Source organism: Lissotriton helveticus, chromosome 5_1, assembly GCF_964261635.1.
Source record: "Lissotriton helveticus chromosome 5_1, aLisHel1.1, whole genome shotgun sequence".
NCBI classification, from domain to species: Eukaryota; Metazoa; Chordata; class Amphibia; order Caudata; family Salamandridae; genus Lissotriton; species Lissotriton helveticus.
In genome coordinates this window covers 1424085671-1424106126 of record NC_136065.1, presented here as the reverse complement: position 1 = coordinate 1424106126, position 20456 = coordinate 1424085671, and the positions used below count along the sequence as shown (strand labels likewise).

General features: G+C 47.9%; 1 protein-coding gene across 1 annotated transcript in view; it reads right to left on the bottom strand.

The window, feature by feature from the left end:
* Positions 1–20456, bottom strand: part of PTPN22 (protein tyrosine phosphatase non-receptor type 22) — a 533173-nt gene that overhangs the window by 137729 nt on the left and 374988 nt on the right. Inside the window, exon 18 of the mRNA XM_078644425.1 lies at positions 13112–13171. Coding sequence (XP_078500551.1) covers positions 13112–13171 — 60 coding nt within the window. The remainder of the gene's footprint in view (positions 1–13111; positions 13172–20456) is intronic.

The following is a 20456-nucleotide window of genomic DNA, read 5'->3' as shown; positions in this document are numbered from 1 at the left end:
GAAGCCGAGGGTTCAGAATGATAATGACGATTTCGAGGTGAAATCGTCACTCGAATATGCTGAAAATACTTGTACATGGTGTACTCGTCAATCTCGGTCTTTTGATACTAAATTCGTCCTGTTACGATGAACTTTTATTCTCGAGTCCAGATCTATTACACGAGCCCAGAATTTTCAGAACCACAGGACCCTAAAGACCTCAAGAACTTCCGCCCCATTTCTCTTCTTCCCTTCCCTGCAAAAGTCATTGAGAAGACCGTCAATAAACAGCTTACCACATTCCTCGAGGCAAACGACTCCCTCGACCCATCCCAGTCCAGATTACGAGCCAACCACAGCACCGAGACCACCCTCATCGCAGCCACCGACGACATCAGGACCCTGCTTGACAACAGGGAAACAACCTCCCTCATCCTCCTAGACCTCTCAGCCGCCTTTGATACCGTCTGCCACCGCAATGCTGGGATACAAGGAAAAACCCTGGACTGGATCACCTCGTTCCTCTCCAACAGAACCCAGAGAGTCCGCCTCCCTCTCTTCCGCTCCGCGGCCACCAAGATCATCTGCGGAATACCCCAAGGCTCTTCACTCAGCCCAACCCTCTTCAATATCTACATGAGGCCCCCCGCCGCCATCGCACGCAAACACAATCTCAATATCTCCTACGCCGACGACACCCAGCTGATACTCTCCCTAACCAAAGATCCAGCCACCGCCAAAACCAACCTCCAGAAAGGAATGAAAGAAGTCGCGGAATGGATGAAGCTCAGCCGTTTGAAACTGAACTCAGACAAGACAGAGATCCTAATCCTCGGACAGTCCCCTTCCGCCTGGGACGACTCCTGGTGGCGCCGCACCGACACCCATGGACCACGCACGCAACCGGGGATTCATCCTGGACTCCTCCCTCACGATGACCAAGCAAGTCAACGCCATCTCATCCTCATGCTTTAACACCCTGTGCATGCTCCGAAAAAACCACCGGAACCAGAAAGACGGTCACCCAGGCCCTTGTCACCAGTCGACTGGACTACGGGAATGCCCTATACGCAGGAACCACAGCCAAACGTCAGAAAAGACTTCAGCGCATACAGAACGCCTCCGCATGCCTCACCCTCAACATCCCTTGCCACAGACACATATCTGCCCGCCTGAGAAACCTGCACTGGCTCCCCGTCAGCAAAAGGATCACGTTCAGGCTCCTCACCCACGCACACAAAGCGCTCCACGACATGGGCCCTGAATACCTCAACAACCGCCTCACGTTCTACGCTCCGACCCGCCACCTCCGCTCCGCCAGCCTCGCCCTCGCCACCGTCCCACGGATTCACAGAACCACCACCGGAGGAAGATCGTTCTCCTGCCTGGCCGCCAAGACATGGAACTCCCTCCCCACCCACCTACGACTGACCCAAGACCATCTCACCTTCAGGAAACACCTCAAGACCTGGCTTTTCGAGCAATAGTAGCACCCACCCTCCCTTCAGCGCCTTGAGACCCTCACGGGTGAGTAGTATTGATTGATTAATTGATGTCTTATGGAGACATGAAGCCTGTGCCGGCCTTTCATACACACAGACTAGTCTTTCAGTCCTCACACAGGAGTGGGCTCATGCACTTCTCACAATGTGCAGAAAACTATTGCCAAATAATGCTGATGTATAAGTGAATGGTTGTATTGAGATGAAGGATACTGCCTATACGGTTTGGCGATATGGGAGTGCGAGTGTAGGGAAACTGCCCAAAAATATGCAGAAATAAGGGCACCTGTAACACCCACAATGTGTGGATTTTTTTTTACTAAAGTCCTTCTTAGCTGTGCATTTGGAACACCAGTCACTGGAAAGTGACGTTGCTTTGCCTTTGGAGTAAAATTGGAATTGGCCTTTAATTCTTTTAAATAAAACACACATTTCCAGATGTTCTTGACGAAACATCAAACAATAATATCTCCAGAGGTGTGCTATAGAAATACCACCATGAGGTTGGAGCCTGACTTGAGAAAGGACTTGAATGTCTGAGCCAGATTTTTGTCAATCTTCAATGAGGCCTGCCTCTACCACATATGGGAAAAACAGAACAAGGTGGCTGGACAGGATTATTCACAAAACAATTCCCCAGTTACACAGTCAATATGTACCATGTGACCACTGGATTAATATTCCAAACGAATTTATTTTCTTTTTTATACATTTGCCAACAAATTTTTTGAAAAACAGGCACAAACAAAACCACTGTCAGATCAAAAGGTTCATATATACAGTATCTACAAACGTACACATTTACAAATTTGCAACAATGAATCAAGCAAAAGTGGTTTGACACATGGTACATATTGACTGTGTAACTGGGGAATTGTTTTGTGAATAATCCTGTCCAGCCACCTTGTTCTGTTTTTCCTATTGTTGAGATCCGGGTTGGTCAGATGTAGGATCCGATACCTTTACTGTTTCACAGTCTACCACATATGGGCATCTAGCCAGTAGCCTCCTGTGTCAGGCAGGAACCATACTGGTAGCTACAGAGGTACAGTGCAAGCTCCACTTTTTAATGCTTGCATGCTTCAGCAAAAGGTACCCCGCAGGACCACACAGGGAAGAGGTTGAACTGATTTCTCCTGTGGGTGTTCACTGGAGACCTTGCTGGGACTTGCAGGATTAAGTGTAAATATGATCATTTTTCCAAACATCAGATACAAATTCAGACTTAGAAATCCTTTTAATTTAAATATGAAAGAAATACATGTAACAGAGTTTGGATTCATCTAGGGCGAGATGTGTGCCTATCTGGTCGCAAAGTATTGATCGCAAACTGCGAACAGTATTTTTTGATCCAGTAAAGATTTTTAAGAACTGTCAAGGTAATTTAAAAATCGAAATCGTTATGGCTCGGAATCTAAACTACCTCATGAATATCGATGAAGTAGGTCGCAAATTTTAAATCACTATCCCCTAAATTCATCAAAGTCCCCTTTTGCGAGTCTGTAATAGCGATTATTAAGGAATCGCTATTACAGACTCGCAAAAGGGGATTCATGAACAAATGTCAGGTTTTTTTGCGAGTCCCACAGCTTCCTTATTTGCAATTAGCTAATTGCTAATCGCAAATAAGGAATAACTCCCCATTCATCCCTATGGGCCTAAAGGCCCATAGAAATGAATGGGAAGACATATGAATTTGCGATTCGCTATTAGCGATTCGCATTTTGATTTTGCGATTTCAAGGGTGCAGGGGTGTCCAAAGGACACCCTGTTGCACCCCTGAAATGATATTGGACGCTGGTGTTACACACACACATGTCCCAAGGAAATGTGTGTGTGTAACAAACCACTTAGAAAAATGCACTTAAGTGCATTTTTCTAAGTTTCCACTATTTACCACGAGGTTTGACTTCGTGGTAAATAGCGGCCCAAAATTGCGAAATCGCAATTTTAAAATGTTTCTTGAATTGCATTTAAGGAATCTCTAATAGAGATTCCTTAAATGCTATTCCTCGCAAAAATGCTAATTCTTTAACAGCGATTTTTGGATTTGGGATGATGAATCCCAAATGCAAAAATTGCGCTCGCAAAGGGCCAGATTCTCAGAATCTGGCCCTTTGCGAGCGCAATTTTCAATGATGAATCTAGCTGTATGATTCGATGCCATCACAGGGATGGTGGCCAAATGGGTCCAGCAGACCACCGTGCCTGTGATGGGATTTCAAGAAGGTAAACTTCTTTTTATAAATATTTCCCTTTTGTGAATGAATTAACACAACAACTTTGGGGTTCCTATTGTTTATGACTGCTGTTTCAGTCCTGATCCATTGAAACATATAGATAGGTATTGCTATATGGAAGACAGTTAGTAAAAAGGTATCAACTCCTAAAAATGGTTTAGTACATTTCTATTGAGGCTTTTTACATGGAAAAGTATTTAATATGCCAAAGAAAAACACATTTTGCAAAGAATAGACACATGCTTTACTAAATAAAAAGAAGAAATGGATCAAAAATTGTGTGCCAATATACGCAGACCACATCAACACTTGTCGTACACAGCTTACATACAATTATACATTCTTATGCTGTTGCATCAAACACACAAAAGGTGATGGGGTAATGCTGCTATTTATTTAATGACTGGCCATCATTCGGGGTAGCATAAGGTGATCAGAGAAATGCTTACATAATGAATAACCACCATCAATTTGTCGGGGTAGCATTCCAGCCCTTTGTTCTTTTACCCACCATGCCACCTCAAATTAGAATCAGCCATATGCAAATTAGTCTTGGTCCCGCTCTGGTAGGAACAGTCAAGCCCAAGCTGCCAGGCCAGGACCTCTCTGCAACAAGGAACCCAGGATTGGTTTTGCCCTTATTGGGGTTCATCAGTCTGGTGCAGCTTGGTTCCAGTGGTATTGTGAACACCGGAACCAGATTGGGTACAGCGTAGGGCAGTACATCAAACACACAAACGGTGATGGAAGGAATGCTTGCAGTATATCTAACCACTGGCAATCGCACAAGATACCATTTCAACGCATTGTTCTTTTGCCCACCATGCTGCCTCAGATTAGACTCAGCCATATGCAATTCAGTCTTGGTCTAGCTGGAATAGGTAAAGTGCAGCCCAAAACTGCCGTGCCAAGTCTCCTCTATGCACCTAAACACATTCAAACCAAGACCGGTTTCACTTTAGTTGGAGCTCTTCAGTTGGGTGCAGCTTGATTCCAGTGGCACAGTGAGCAAGGGACCCACGTCTGTGCCTACCCTTGTCCACTTAGGGCGGTACATCAAATGCACAAAAGTTGATGGAAGGAATGATTGCAATATGTTTAACCATGGGCAATTGCTCAGGGTAGCATTCCAATCCATCGTTGTTTTGAATCCATGCTACATCAGATTAGACTCATCCATATGCAAATCAATGTTGGTCCTGTTCCAATGGGGGACAGTCCAGTTGGAACTGGCCATCAGATGTTGGGTTACAAAGCTGAATCAGGACCGAATGGCACATACCTTCTTTTGTAGGGCTTTCTCCATTGAAATGAGGGCAGCTACATGCTTTGAATCTGCAAATAATTTGTTCTGATGGTGAAACCTTTACAAAACAAACAAACTTTCAACATCAATACTAACTCATAAATATTTATGAGAGGAATGTGGTCTACCACAAAGTTCTGATTTGCACTTCAAAGATCAGCATGGAATCTAAGTCTGCCATCTGCCTTCTGAGGGATGGCCACTGAAGACCATCAACTATTCATGTATTTAGTGTATTTAAGTGTAAGTGAGAACAGCCAAGTTTTCAACTGCTCATGAAAATAAAGAAAATTGGCCTGACTTTTAAGATGCAAGGGCAATCTATTCCAAAGATTGCAGGCTGTGTAACCAAACTCCAACCACCCCAAGACCAAGTAGCTAAGACCATCATGACTGGTTCCAGAATGAAACACCTTTATCAAAATGGAGGATCTAAGTTTTTGGAGAATTCAGCTTTAAACAGTTCCCACGAATTCAGCTGACAATGGCTGTCATGCACCTATTAAACGCATCTGTGACCTTCGCCACATTACTGGAGATTGACACAACGATCTAAGTGTTGTCAGCGTATGCTGACGTGGCAAATCTGAATGAGTGGAAACTTTGCTAATTCACAAAATGTAGAGGGAGATACCCGTTTACTTGGAAAAGGAATGGGTAACAAACATTCAAAACAACAAATTTCCTTTTCCAAACTTTTTAGGCCGGAATCCTTAGGAGTCACTATATAGTGTAGGGATAGGTGGACTAGTATGAAATGAGTATTTGTGCAGGTTACCAAATTTACAATACTACTTGGATGAAATCTTATATATAAAGGTTAAGTTACACACAACCCAATGTCATAATTAGGTAGAAGATTTTTTCAGGGCAAGATGGCCGCGGGAGGAAGAGCTTGAACCAGGCTCCGGGTTTGGGATCACGATTTTAGGGTAAATCCCTCCCGGCCCGTTCACCCCGCCTCAGCCATCACCTAAGCGGACCCAGGACTTACCGATCTGGCAACAGGGCGACAGAAGAAGTGTTCTGGAGTGCTTCTCTCCGGTCTTCCAGGTCAGCCAGCGATCCTGCCCAGGAGTCCTGCAGCAAGGGCGCCCCAGGCTCCGATCGACGTCCGAGAGCCAGCGCTTCCCAGGAGTGCGAGGACCGGTGCCAACGAGGTTCCGGTAGGGAGCGGCACTAACGCATCACGGACCCCTGGGGGGGGCACATACTCTCAACGAGCGCCGCGTCGTTCTGGCTTGCAGCCCCGCTCACCGGAGCATGCAGTCGACCAACCCTCCACCCCGCAAGTGCTTGGTGCTGTTTTGAACCGGGAATGCTCCATAATAGCTCCGGGCATCATCCCTCAGCTTCCCTGCTGGTTCGACCGCGGTGCCTGGCCCTAAGATGATCGACAACACAGACACTGCCTGATGAGCCTAATGCTCCCTGCTGTTCTTCTGAGCATTTTTCAGCGGAGCTCTGCCTGGATTTTGGAAGTGGCTTCACACCCTGTGACCTGTCGTGATGATGGACAGTCTAGATCCCTGACGTCGCTTCGGATCTTCAAGGAGTGTCTGCCTGGCCCCAAGATAGCCGACGCTGTGGACCTCTTCTAATGGCCCAGATGCAGTCAGCCCTGTTTTCTGCAGCCCTTCCTGCTCCTGCCTACATCGGAAGACGTGGCCTCACCCCCCCTTTGACCTATCAAGAGGGTAGTCAATCGGAGACTACTGACTCCACCTCGGCCCTAGATAAAGGGGTCGCCTGGCCCTAAGAGGGCTTATGCTGTGGATCTTGCCTGATGGTCCCTTTGCATACAGCCCCGTTTTCCGCAGCTTTGCATGCTCCCTCAAACCGGAGCTCTCATCGGACGGAAGCGTGGCGCTTCCCTCCCCTGTCATACCCCGGAGGAAGCCAGATGAGGATCCTCATTGGCACTGCGCTGACACCTGGCCCTGTGATGCCCTCTGATAGTCCCTCGCTGCAAATGGAGAGGGGCCTTTGACTGTCCAGAGGGTTATCCACGCAACCTAGGACCGTGCCCAGTTCGATTTCTGGAACGCAATCCGATCCAACTCAACACCTGATCCTCTTAAATCCCCGATGCAGATTGTTGACATCCTCCTCGACCACAGGACTGCCCCTCGACTGCCCCAGAGATGCTGGTGACGCCTGGCCCACACAAAGGTACCCTCTCTGTCTGTGCCGTTTTCACCCTCTGGTAGCATTCACCCTATTCCTCCTACTCAATTCTGGATCAACACTGACTCAGAATCAGCACTTACAATGTTGGTCCACTACTCCGAGGCCCTCGTTATCTACCGCACCCCACGGCGGCCACAGTAGCGAAGGCCCCTTCATACCTGCTAACCACACAAAACCAAAACAATGGCACCGAGCACCTCAATTTCTGTCAACTCACCCTTGATCCACATGAAACCGCCAAGCATTAACGCCTTTGCAATCAGCTTCCCCCCCAATCTCTCCATCAAAGCGAGAAGAAACCGCAAACACAATCTAATCAGACAATACTCCGAATCACTATTTGTGGACACCTACCACTGCACCTTCAAAGGACAAGTAAAGATGGATCTCATCTTCCACACGGACAGACCTGAAGACTGGATCACTACACTAAGATCAAACTTCACATATATAAAACGATGACCACTACACATAGCTGTAAATTGACGACCTCTCTCCCCAATCAGACGTCTAGAAACAGGAACACAACAGTGACCATCTACTCTAATGGCACAGTGTTGATACAGGCTAATAACGAAAACCTTGAGGCCTTCGACTACCTCTTTCCTGCACTCCGCTCTGCCCATCTGCACTCCCTGGGATTTGCCTCGCCCCAAACCCCTTCCCCGGTCTCCCTTCCCCACCAGGGAACGCAAATACCCCCTCCCTCCTCCCTGGTGAGATCATCCAGCCCCCCGGCTAGACGCTCCTCCCACTCCTCTGTTCATATTAACCACGACCATCAATCTTTCGAGGTGGATCAGCCCCTTTCACCTGCTCAGACCCACCCTCCTCCACACTCCATCACCACCCCACGAGTCTGCTCCACTGACCGTTTCAATCCTGTAGAACCACAGAGGAAGAACACTGGACTTGGCCCCTCACCGAGGGTCGTAGACAGTGGCAGTCAGGACAACCCAATTAACATTGGATCCTTCAATGCGATCTTGCCCCCATTCTCAAGGGCGGTACATACCCACAACTGCATGCCCACTGCCCCTGCCCCGGAAAACATAATGCACCGAATGACCCTATTAGAGAGTCAGCTAGAAATAATATGCAGAGGCCTTGACGAAATCTTAATCAACCTAGACAAAGCTCGAATGCCCCAGGAATCCCATACCAGCCCCCCCTCACCGACCAACTCCAACCTCCCAAAACCACACTCCGAGCCCTCCTTCACCGTAAAAAACTGGCCCCAGAGGCCTACTAAAACCAACGTTAAGACACTGCCACAGACCCGCACTAGAAGCGAATCCCCTGTGTCCAGGCTTCAGAGTCCCGGTAGTAAGGATTGGGTAACCCAGACTCAAAGACCGTCCAGGACCATAGCAGCAATGCCTGCGGAAGAAGCAGCGGACTTAGCCACTACTTATGACTCTCACCCCACAGCCTCCCCATAATCCAATATCGAAGTGATCACGGGCTTCAGAAGAGATTACCCCCCCCTTAAAAGCCTCAAGACCCCCTCCTTCCCTCTCCTCCATACCCAGGGCCCCATCTGGAAAGTATCCTAGTAAAAAGAAACTATCCACTAACTGCCTGCTCATTAACTGTAGATCTTCTCCCAAACATGCAACGGCATTAGCGGAAGCCATCCTCTCGCATGATCTAGACATTGCTTTCATCACGGAGACATGGCTAAATTAGATTTCCCCTCCCTGTCTTGATATGCTCGTACCCCCAGGTTTCACCATCATCAACAAAGATAGAAAAGATCAACGTGGTGGAGGTGTAGCCATCATCCACAAGGACGACTTTGACATCACTGTTACAGACTCCTGCCAGTACAGCTCCTTCGAATGTCTTTCTGTCACCATTAAGACTAAGGACAACAGCCCTTTAGCCTGTCACCTTCTCTATCACCCTCCAGGCAACACCCCCACTTTTGGTGAACACTTATCCGATCTGATTGCCCATTGCACACTAAGTGACACCAACTCCCTAATCCTAGGTGATCTCAACCTGCACTGGAATGAAACCAACAACTTACTAATTCAATCTCTCAATAACCTCCTCTGTGACAACAACCTTTACCAACACTGTTCCGAAGAAACTCACAACAAAGGTTCAACCTTAGACGCCATCATCGCTCACCGTGACACAATCACGATCGAAAACATTCTTCCAGTTGACTGGTCTGATCACCACATGATCTTATTCCACATCAACCAAAAAATCTCAACCCTTCCTCCTGTTCACGACCCCCCCACATGGTCCAGAAATTTCTCCCAGATTCCAATAGATGCCATGGAAGAAAGGCTACATTTGCTCCTCCCTAGTGACAACGAGCTCTCCACAACTGATCTCACCTCGCTCTATAACTCGAACATGATAACCTTGCTTGATCAACTTGCTCCATTGAAACAAAAAAAAAATCATCCTATGCCATCCAGATCTTGGTTTGACTCGGTCATCAATGATGTAAGAAGACAACTAAGAGCCACAGAAAGACGATGGAGGACTATGCCCACTACCGTTCATCGTGACCAACTTAGAGCTTTCCGGAAGAAATACAACAGTCTTATCAAAAACAAAAAATCCATGTACTTTCGTTCCGCACTGGACAGCGCCAAGAACAAACCCAAGGAGCTCTTTAATATCATCAGACGCCAAACCTCCAAACCCGATACGTCCCTAGGGCCTGCATGCAAAGAACGGTGCGATAACTTCGCCAACTTCTTTAATGAGAAGATCTCCAAGATCGAGCAATCTCTCTACACCAATTGTGCCCCCTTTTCCGGTAGCAGCCCGGGTGAGGTGCTGGGTAGCGCTCCCTCTCTCACTACTAAACCCGGGTCACTCTTCCAGCCCATCCCTGAAGAAGAGATAACTAAACTTATCTCCACCTCCAAACCGTCATCCCATGCCCTAGACCCTTTACCTGCTCAACTCACCAAAAAACTGAAACTCCACCTAGCCCTACTCTGGTGTAGGATCATTAACAGCTCCCTGAAAACCGGAGTCGTCCTGGACTGTCTGAAAATGGGTCAAGTAACCCCACTGCTGAAAAAAACAGGCCTTGACATCAACGACCTGAACAACTTCAGACCCGTCTCCAACCTTCCCCTTCTCTCCAAAATCCTAGAAAAATGTGTACTCCAACAACTAACCCATCACCTGGCCAATACCAACCTTCTCGACTCCCATCAGTCGGGATTCAGGAAAGGTTGCAGCACTGAAACCGCGATCCTCAACATAATCGATGATATCCACAAATCATTGGACTCTGATCAATGTTGCCTCCTCATTCTCCTAGACCTATCGGCAGCATTCGACACAGTTGACCACAAACTTCTCCTTCAGGCTCTCGAAGACAGGGCCGGTCTGGACAATGTGGTCCTCAAATGGTTCGCTTCTTTCTTCCACACCCGCTTCCAGAGAATCAAAATCAAAACTTTTGAGTCCGACCTCCGGCCTGTCAATAGGGGACTACCCCAAGGATCGGTGCTTTCCCCTCAACTCTTCAATATTTACATGGAACCCCTCACCTCCCTACTCAGGAAAGCCAACATCCCTTTACACCTGTATGTATGCTGACGATACTCAAAATTATCTGGAAATCTCCTCGGCCAAAGACATCCAAAGACTCAATGAAACACTAAGAGAAGTGCAACTTTGGCTGTCTAGTAACCACTTAAAACTGAATCCTGGCAAAACTGAACTACTCCTCATTTTAAACAAAGATGAGAACCCACAAATGGGAGAGTGGTTAAAATCTATCGATGCGCTCAATGGGAACCTCACCCTGGCTGATTCTGTCAAATCTTTAGGCATCACCCTAGACTCAAAACCTGACATGACCAAACACATTAAGATCTCGGCGAAGAGCGCCTTCCTTAACCTTAAGCTTTTGAACAAAATCAAACCTTTTATCCCACCCAAAGACCTTAAACAAGCCACCAAGGCTTTGGTGCTGTCTAGACTGGACCATGGGAACGCAGTCCTCTCTGGAATAGCGAAAACACTTCTTGCCCCGCTGAAAACAACTCTCAACGCGGCTGCCAGAATGGTCACGGGAATAAAGAAATTTGATCACATCTCCCCTGCACTCAAGGACTTCAAGTGGCTACCAATAGAATGGCGAGCGAACTTTAGAACAGTCTGCCTCACCCACAAAGCCCTTCACACAGGCAAACCTGAATATCTGGCGGCTAAACTCAATAAAGCCGGCCAGAACAGAACTCTCAGAAGCGCTAACACTCTACTCCTCATCCCGCTAAAATCACGAAAATTAAAACTGCGGCCAGATCCTTCACTGGTAACGCGCCCAAAATCTGGAACTCTATTCCCCCTCACATCAGAACTATTCCTTCTTTCGCTAAATTAAAAAATCAGCTCAAAACCCTCTTCCTCGATCGAGCCCTAGCGAACAGATAGAATCAGCTGGTGCCCGGAGATTGACTCCTCACCTCTTCTGGATGTGGTGTTTTCATGTCCTCGCATCAGAACTCTGTATCATTGTCTTGTCGTCTGTCCTGCGCTATTGTATTATGTTCTGCTCTCATTTCTTGTGCTCTGTAACTGATGTGAAGCGCTCCGATACCCCCCGGTCTGGCTAGCGCTATATTAAACTTCTTAAATAAAAAATAAAATAAAAAAAATAAAAATTATTCAAAATATTATATTTATTATTTCTAGAGTCAATTAATGTGGTTCAAAACACATGGTCACATTATTTATAAAAACATTTGTTGCTAAAAATTCAAAAATCACAAAGCTTATATGCACAGAATATTAGACTTACAACACAACATTTATTAATGAACAAATTGTCGACGCGGCGTTTCGGTGATCTACAATATCTGCACCTTCTTCAGGACATTGATGTTCAATCTAATAACACATCTATTGGGTCTTGAACATACCTCCAATAGTCTGTGTGGATAAAAATCTTAGAGGCTTGCTGGTAAGTCAAGCCCTGCTAGGGAGTATTTACTTGCAAATGGAGTTATAATGTTCTTGTGGCATATTGTTTTCTTTTCTTTTGTTCTATTGCGCTGATGGCCTTTAGGGGAATGTGGGGAGGACGTGTTTTTCTTGTACAAACCATAGACTTCCTCTTTTGAGTCTTTAATTTATTCCACAATTTACTTAATTCTTCTCTGTTCCTTTAATTGGGGAATTCCACTAGTTTGGAGTTTTTATTTGTTCCAAGTTGGTGGAAGAAGAAAAACACGTCCTCTCCACATTCCCCTAGAGGCCATCAGCGCAATAGAACAAAAGAAAAGAAAACAATATGCCACAAGAACATTATCCACACAGACTATTGGAGGTCTGTTCAAGACCCAATAGATGTGTTTTTGAATTGAACATCAATGTCCTGAAGAAGGTGCAGATATTGTAGATCACCGAAGAGCTGCTTCGACAATTTGTTCATTAATAAATGTTGTGTTTTAAGTATAATAATCTGTAAAAAATTGAATTTCGAGTTGTATTATACCAACTTATCAAGGTTATACACTGTTGTATATTTTACGCTTAGAGTGCCAGGGTATATTAATGCTGTAACGTATCTCACAGACACTGGATTTGGTTCCTGTGTATCTGTGTACCCAAGGTATTAGGGTGCACTTTACCCTTAGTGGCACTGGTAGAATCTAGCCAACTGTTGGATATACACAGTAGTTTTTACCATACATTTGGTTGCCCAGTTTACTTGTACAACTTTTGAGGTGTGACCCCCGGTTACACTACTACCGATTCTCAGGTCCTATGCAATGTTCACTTTGCACACATTTTCCTTGTGATCCAAAAAACAATGTGCATTTTTGCATATTCACAATATAGGTATCAAGCAGTTCGGAGTAGAAACATTGATCTTGCTGTATCAGTCTAATAGAGAAATTAGTTACCACTTGGTGAAATTTTGTGTGAAAGAGCTGCTTGTCGAAAGGGTTCGTGGAATTTATTTTCTGTTAAAAGGAAATTGAGAAAGATTCATATAAATTTACACGTACCAAGTAGCGACAGTTTTCAATATTTGACTGTAAAACTTTCTGTAGAATATAAATTTTTATTTCTATGTAATTGTAACAGAGAAAATAATTTGATAATAGAGAACGCTTGGGGCCTTTTTTATGAAGGTCTTGCGCCGCCGATGCGTCACTTTTAAAATGGGAAAAAGTGACGCACTAGTGGTGCAAGGCTTTCATAAATAAGGTCCTTAATTTCCATCCAAGGATTTGGAGATCCCGACAGATCTTCTGGATTCCAATGGCATCTGTGATGTGTCTGGGTTCATAGACAGAGATGGTGTCTAACATCCCGCTGAGGGCATGCATCATCCACAAACCGAATAAATCTGAATATAAATTCTGTGTAGGTCACCTCATAGCTTCGGATATTTACATCAGCGTGAAAACTAATATTGGAAGGACACATTATTTCAGATGTTCCTTCCCAAAGTAACACGGCTGGTACATGAACTGCCTAACTGTGACACATATGAAAGCAATCATGTAGTTAAGGAGGCCACCCTGTTGAGTGAGTCTCACATTAAGAGTGGCCAGGAAAATTTCCCGCTATTTCCACACCACTGGAAATACAACTACTGGGGATCTGGCAAATTTCAGGGGCAGGGATATAATGGAGACTACAAGATGTTGGGGAATAAGACATGGGCTGCAGTGTTTCTGTGCTGATCTCACTTGTTTTCCCCAGATATTTCAGGTAGAGATCTTCCCGGGTAAAAGCGGCCGACATCTCTGTGTGTAACACCACAGCTCATAATTCTGGTGACCCCTGGGGCCACCTGCATTGTTGGGTTCATAGTGAGGTCCTAAGTGGCATTTTGCAGCTGCTGAGGAGATGCCCACTTTCTACTGGGAGGTGGCTGTATAATGTCGCACATACAATGATTACTAATTATATTGCCTACTTTAGTAAAAAATACTTGTGTATGAATCCTTTGTATGCAGTATGGTTAACAACACAGTGACAGTTTTGGATTCCCCCAGTAATGACCAAGTAGCCTCTATGTTTGAATATGTTTATTGCATTTTTGTCATATCACAGCAGTACACATATGAAGAAATTGAAAGGATTATGCTGAGGTACAATAGACAGGTCAGTGGCCACTTCAGACGTTCATTTACATGAAAGAGTACAATTGTAAAGAGCAATTGAAAAGCAAATGAGCCGGAATAGCATGTCAACATCATTAGATACTGGCATATCAAAGAAAAAAAGAAAAAACGGAATATCGACCTGCGTAGATGGTGATAAAACAAGTGTCGTTTCCCAATATCGCATCAGAGAGTTGTTCAGTTCGGAGCATAGGCTATGCCATGGCAGTAAATCAAAATAGGTTGGGTGCATTGGCAATACAATATATATCCAAAGCTTTATTACAAAACTAACAAGTGTAAAGAACAATCTGAAAGGTGGGGAAACTAGAGACTGGGTGTCGTTCGATAGCGTGTGCGTGTGTGTGCTTATCGGTCTCGGGCCAGGCGGGTAGGGACAGGTATGTACCATGTTACATCGACAGTGGGGATTCAACCACAAGACCCGCCAAGTGCGCAGCGGGGGGGAGGGGGGTAGTGATGGGGGGTAGGGGGGGCCCGGAAGAAGGGGAGAAGGCGGGAACCCCAGTCAGAGCTCCGCAGGGGGGGAGGTACTAGCGCTTAAACAATGCCACTCTGTAGGCACACCTGATGGTAGGTCGTCAAGGTGCTATCCCAGTCTAGTGCTATGGGATACTTGCGGAGCCCCGCTGTTTCTTCACTATGTAGCGCTGCGCTTTCCGCCCTTGCCCAGTTGTCAAACGAATTACGCCAGTGTATCGCTTGGGGGGGTATGTTATTCTTCCAGCGCTTGGTGATAAGGCGCTTTGCAGTGATCAGCCCCAGGTCCCAGAACCTCTCCCGGACTTTTGTCTGTTTCGTTCTTCTGAACAAACCCAGCAGGCATGCTTCCCATGTAAGCGGCAGGCTGCCCCCTGTCGCTTTTGCCAAGGTATCTGACACTGTAGACCAGTAGGAGTGTAGAGAGGGACATGTCCAGAGTGCATGTATGAGTGGTGCATCTACAAGTCCGCATCTGGGGCATGCTGATGTTGTTAATCCAAAGTATCTATTGATCTTGTCAGGGGACAGATAGGCACAATGTACGATATAATATTGTATAATCTTAAAGCGGGCTTTACGTGGTATGTGTAGCGTCCCGGCTAATATCTGCGCCCATTCCCTGTCCGTCCAGTCCCGGCCTCTGTCAGCTGTCCATTTGTCTCGCAGCCGCTGTGACGAGAATTGTGTGTGCTTGTGTAGCGCCTGGGCGAGCCAATGTACTATGTGAGTGCCGTTCCCCATCACGTGTAGATATTGAATTAGGAGATGCGTCGGTGGCTCCTCCATTAGTGTTCCCCAGGCTCGCGTCAATGTGTGCAGAAGCGTCACATGTGTCAGAAATTGTCCAGCCGGTAGGCCCGTGCTGTCCGCTACAGTTGCAAAAGGAAGCAGGGCCCCATCGTCAAACAAGTCACCCAAGCTCTCCAAATCAACTGCCGCCCAGCTGCTCAGCACAGGCTCCGTTAGTGCCCCTCCCTCCCAAGGTGTCCCTAGTAGTGATAGCTTAGGGGCGTATGGCTTGGTAGCCACCGTAAGTTTCATACTCCTCATGTAACACTTTCTCGCCACCGCGAGTTGTAGTTGATCAGGGCAGCGGATCTTAGTTAGGGGATGGAATAACGTGTGTATTTGCGGGGTCGTCATGACCTCGTCAACCGTGGCCGTATCTTCCAAATTCTTCCCACTTAGCCAGTAGGTGACCCACTGGTATAGGGTTTCCAGTTCACGGAAAATGCGAGTAGGGACATATATCGGTAGATTTGCGTAAAAGTACAGCAACTGAGGGAGGGCGACCATCTTTGCCAGTGTAATGCGACTGGGAACATTCAACGGAAGAGAGTTCCAGAAGGACACTTGGGTTGTGAGCGATGAGATTGCTCTTGTGAGATTACCGTCCAAGAGATCAGCGGAGTCGCGATAAACTTGAATTCCTAGATATCTAAATGCGGTTGGATACCAAAGGAGTCGCTCACCTATTACTGTAATGTCGCACTCCGGGGTGTCTGCGGCGAAAGAGTACACCCCTGATTTCGCCCAATTGACCCGAAGTCCCGACACGTCTCCAAAAGTGTTAAATATGTCAGTGAGTGCGTGCAGAAAACGGGTCAGCTTACAATGACACAGAGTGTACCCCGTCAGCCAGGGGGATACCCCAATCCGCGCCAGATGCACACAACTTCGCAGCCAAGGGTTCCATCATTAGCGCAAAAATCAGGGGGGAGATGGGGCAACCCTGCCTGGTACCCCTCCGCACTCGGATCGGGTCAGAGAAAAGTTTGCCTGTGCATACACGCACCACAGGGTCAGAGTAAAGGAGTTCCACCATTCGTAGGTAGGCAGCACCCAGCTCAAATGTTCCCAGTACTTGTATGAGGTAGGGTGATTCCACTGAATCGAACGCCTTCTCTAGATCCGGTATTACACATCCTGATCGCGGCTACCGGGACAGCGCCAGGCTCTGCACACGAAACAGCCGCCTGATATTATATGACGTGCTGCGGGTGGGTACAAAACCGTTTTGATCAGCGTGTACTAGTGTGGGGACTAGAGGCGCCAGCCTCTGATCCAATGCGGACGCTAGGATCTTGTAGTCCATTTTAAGGAGGGCAAGTGGCCTGTAAGAGCCCATATTGAACTCGTCCCTACCAGGCTTCAGAAGCGATATCGCATTCGCCTCGTTAAGAGTGGGTGGGAGAGTGGCATCTTCTATCGCTGCCCTATACATCTGTAAAAGCTCGGGGATGAGGATGGTAGAATAGGCCTTGTAAAACTCCGCAGGCAAGCCATCAGGGCCCGGGGTCTTACCATTAGAGAGAGAGAATATGACAGCTCGAAGTTCCTCTGCCGCAAGCAGTGCGCCCAGTTCGTCTCGCTGTGCATTGGTGGCCGTCGGCAGCTGTAGGTCCGATAAGTACCTGGAGGTATCATCACCAATTGCCCGCAATCGGGAGCGGTACAGCTCCGCATAGTGACCAGTAGAAGCCTCATGTATGGTCTTCTGTGTGTATACCACGGTACCTTGGGTAGTACGGATTGACATCACCGGTAACGTTTGAGTATCTCGCCGTATCAGCCAAGTCAGAAGCTTGCCTGGTTTGTCCCCAGCATGGTGTGTGCGTGCTGAATGTGCGACATAATTCAAGTTCTTCAATCTGTCCAGAAGTTGCGTATGATGTCCGCGGGCTGTCACTAGTCTCGTGTCGTCGCCCTCCACTGCCTCCCGCTCGGCCTCCAGTAGGGTAGTCTCCACCTCCGTCAGGTTCCTATCCACCTGACGTCTCATTCCCGCCTGCGTGCCCAGACAATGACCACGTGTGACTACTTTAAACGCATCCCACTCAACCTGCGGGGTGGACGCAATGTCAGTGTTTTCTTCAAAATATTGAAGAATCTGAGACGAGAGTATCTCCCGGAATGGGGCGTCTAGTAAGACATCCGGCTGGAGGCGCCACGTGGGGATCGGTGGGAGTGGGTGTTCCCAGGTAAAGTCAATGGTGTGAGGGTTGTGGTCTGAATGAGTGCAACCGAGATAGCAGGAGTCCGTGACATGAGGTAGCAGGTCACTAGATAACATGAATCTGTCAAGTCTGACGTGGAGCGTGTGTGCACCTGAATAATACGAGTAAACCCTCGTGTTGGGATTGCGACTACGCCAGACATCGTGGAGATCCCACTGTGCCGCCCAGTCAGCGAATGATCGTGATGTTCCAATTATCGGGGCATTTGCCATTGGGGGGAATGAGCGGTCCAGTTGGACATCCAGCACACAATTGTAGTCGCCCCCAAGTAAGAGTGGGACACCTGGCCATGGCGCTAGCGCTGACGATAAATGCGTAAGAAAACTTCCTTGTTCAGTGTTAGGGGCATACACAGAGGTCATGACTATCTGTTGTCCATCTAGTCTACCCTGTAATATCACATACCTGCCCTCTGTATCCAGCGTACTGTGAGTGAGAGCGAAGGGGACCCCTGGGCGAATCCATATCAAGGATCCGCGCGTATATGCTGAGAAACCTGTGGCGTACAGTTGTCCCCTCCACCTGCGCCGCAGTGTGTGCGTCTCTTGTTCTGTCAGGTGTGTCTCTTGTAGCAGCGCTACCTGCATCTGGTGTCGCTTGAGATACGAGTATACCTGGTAACGTCGCGAGGGGTATGCATGCCTCACACGTTCCAGGTGCAAAATTTAACAGCAGACATTACAGCTCCATCTCCCAACTCCCCGCCCCCACCACCCACCCCCAGCACCCCACCCAGCAGCACAACAGATCAAACCGTCACACCCTGTCCACCGCAATGCCCGCACTGTCCCATCGCCCCGCAAACACACTTCAAAGGGAAAGGAAAAGAGTATCAGTCTCATAAACTTGGGAATCATGATCATAATTCCAAAAGGACAACAGCGGAACATGTTGTCGTCCAAACGCTCTATTGAGCACTAACAATCTGTAAGTTCAAGGGGGGTGCACTGAGGTTGTAGTATCAAGTGTACCAAGAGTTCATGTGAGCAGGGTGAGGGTGTAGACTCCCCACCACAGGCAGTTATTGTTAACCTGCTCGTCAACAGCGAAAGTCTCCAGTACATGGGGTAGCCAGTCCTAGCAGGCCAGGAGCCCAGTAGTCGGCAGTACCATTGGGCGGGATGCACACAGGCACTCACCTCCGGCTGGGTACGTCCACCCCCTCTATACAATCCCGGGTATCACCGTTGTCAGGACCGACCGTGACAGAGTACAGGTGGTAAATGTGGCCCCCATGTGCGCTGCAAACAAATCCAAACCTCGCTGTCACTTCATTGTAGCATTCCTAGTAGCACACTAGCAAGCTCAGAATCCAATAGAACATCGGCTGCAACTGTGTCTTTACATCCCAATTGCAGGCCCCTTAGGTGAAAGCATTGTCAATGGATTAGATCCGCAGTTTGAGGTGTAACATCTGGAAGATCTCCTGATATCTGGGAGTCTGGCAATCCGTAGAGGTACTCATAATCGCTCACCTGTCGTTCAGGGCTAGTTTCTGGGGCTGGGTCCCCCGACAACATCCACTGATCTCCGCCACCATGCGGAGGGCCTCTTGTTGTTCAGTCTGCCGATGTTCCGGAGTAGGGCCCACGTCCATCTCTACGTTCGTGGAGTTCGCCATTGATGGTCTCCTGCGTCGACGTCGTCTAGTCCCTCTGTCACGTCGCGTCCTCTGGGGCATCCCACCAGGGTCGGTGTCCACACCCGAGTCGAGCCAAGCCTCAACCGCCTCTGGGGTGTTGAAGAAGTGCGTCTTGTCTTGGGCCACGACCCGTAGGCGAGCAGGGAATAGCAAGGAATATTTGAAAGCCAAGCGGCGGAGGCGTTGTTTTACTGCCAAGAAAGAGTGACGCTGGCGCTGTACTTGGATTGTGTAGTCTGGGAAGAACATAATTTTCGCGTTGTCGACCCTGACTTCGGATAGCTTCCTAACTTCACGTAGAATAGTGTCACGATCTCGATAGTTTAACACATGGATTAACATTAGCCTCGGGTTCGAGCCTTCAGGGGGGGCCGCATCGGCACACAATGGGCCCGCTCTACCACAAAGTGCTGCGAGAGTGTGTCCTCCGGGAGAATGGCTCTGAGCCACCGCTCCACGTGCTCTGGCGCCTCTCTAGGCTCCCACCGCTCCGGCAGGCCCACTATGCGGATGTTGTTCCTTCTAGCCTGGCCTTCCGCATCCTCTGCGCGGTCTTCTAGGAACTCCACCCTGTTGAGGAGATCTTGAACATGCCTGTCCATCTGGGCGATCTTGGGAGTCGGATCTGTCACCGTGGATTCCAAGGTGGTTGTCCGTTCAGAGAGCTTTTTGTGATCAGCTCGGAGGTGCATCAGGTCTATGGCCACGCTATCGATTTTAATCTCTAAAGAGGCACGGGTTTGTTGCATCGACTCCTCCAGCCTTTCCATTGCCGCCAGCATCGTGTCCAGCTTGGAGGCCGTTTGATCCTGTTCAGCCTGCTTCATCGTTTTACCCTTTGCCTGTGCGCCACTGGCTACGGCTCTTGTTTTGGGCCCCGCAGACATGGGGGGCTCCGCAGGGTGTAGCCCAGTGTATGTTTGAGAGGTCTCTTTTACGCAGGCCACGGGGGAACAGCTCTCCGAGTGGG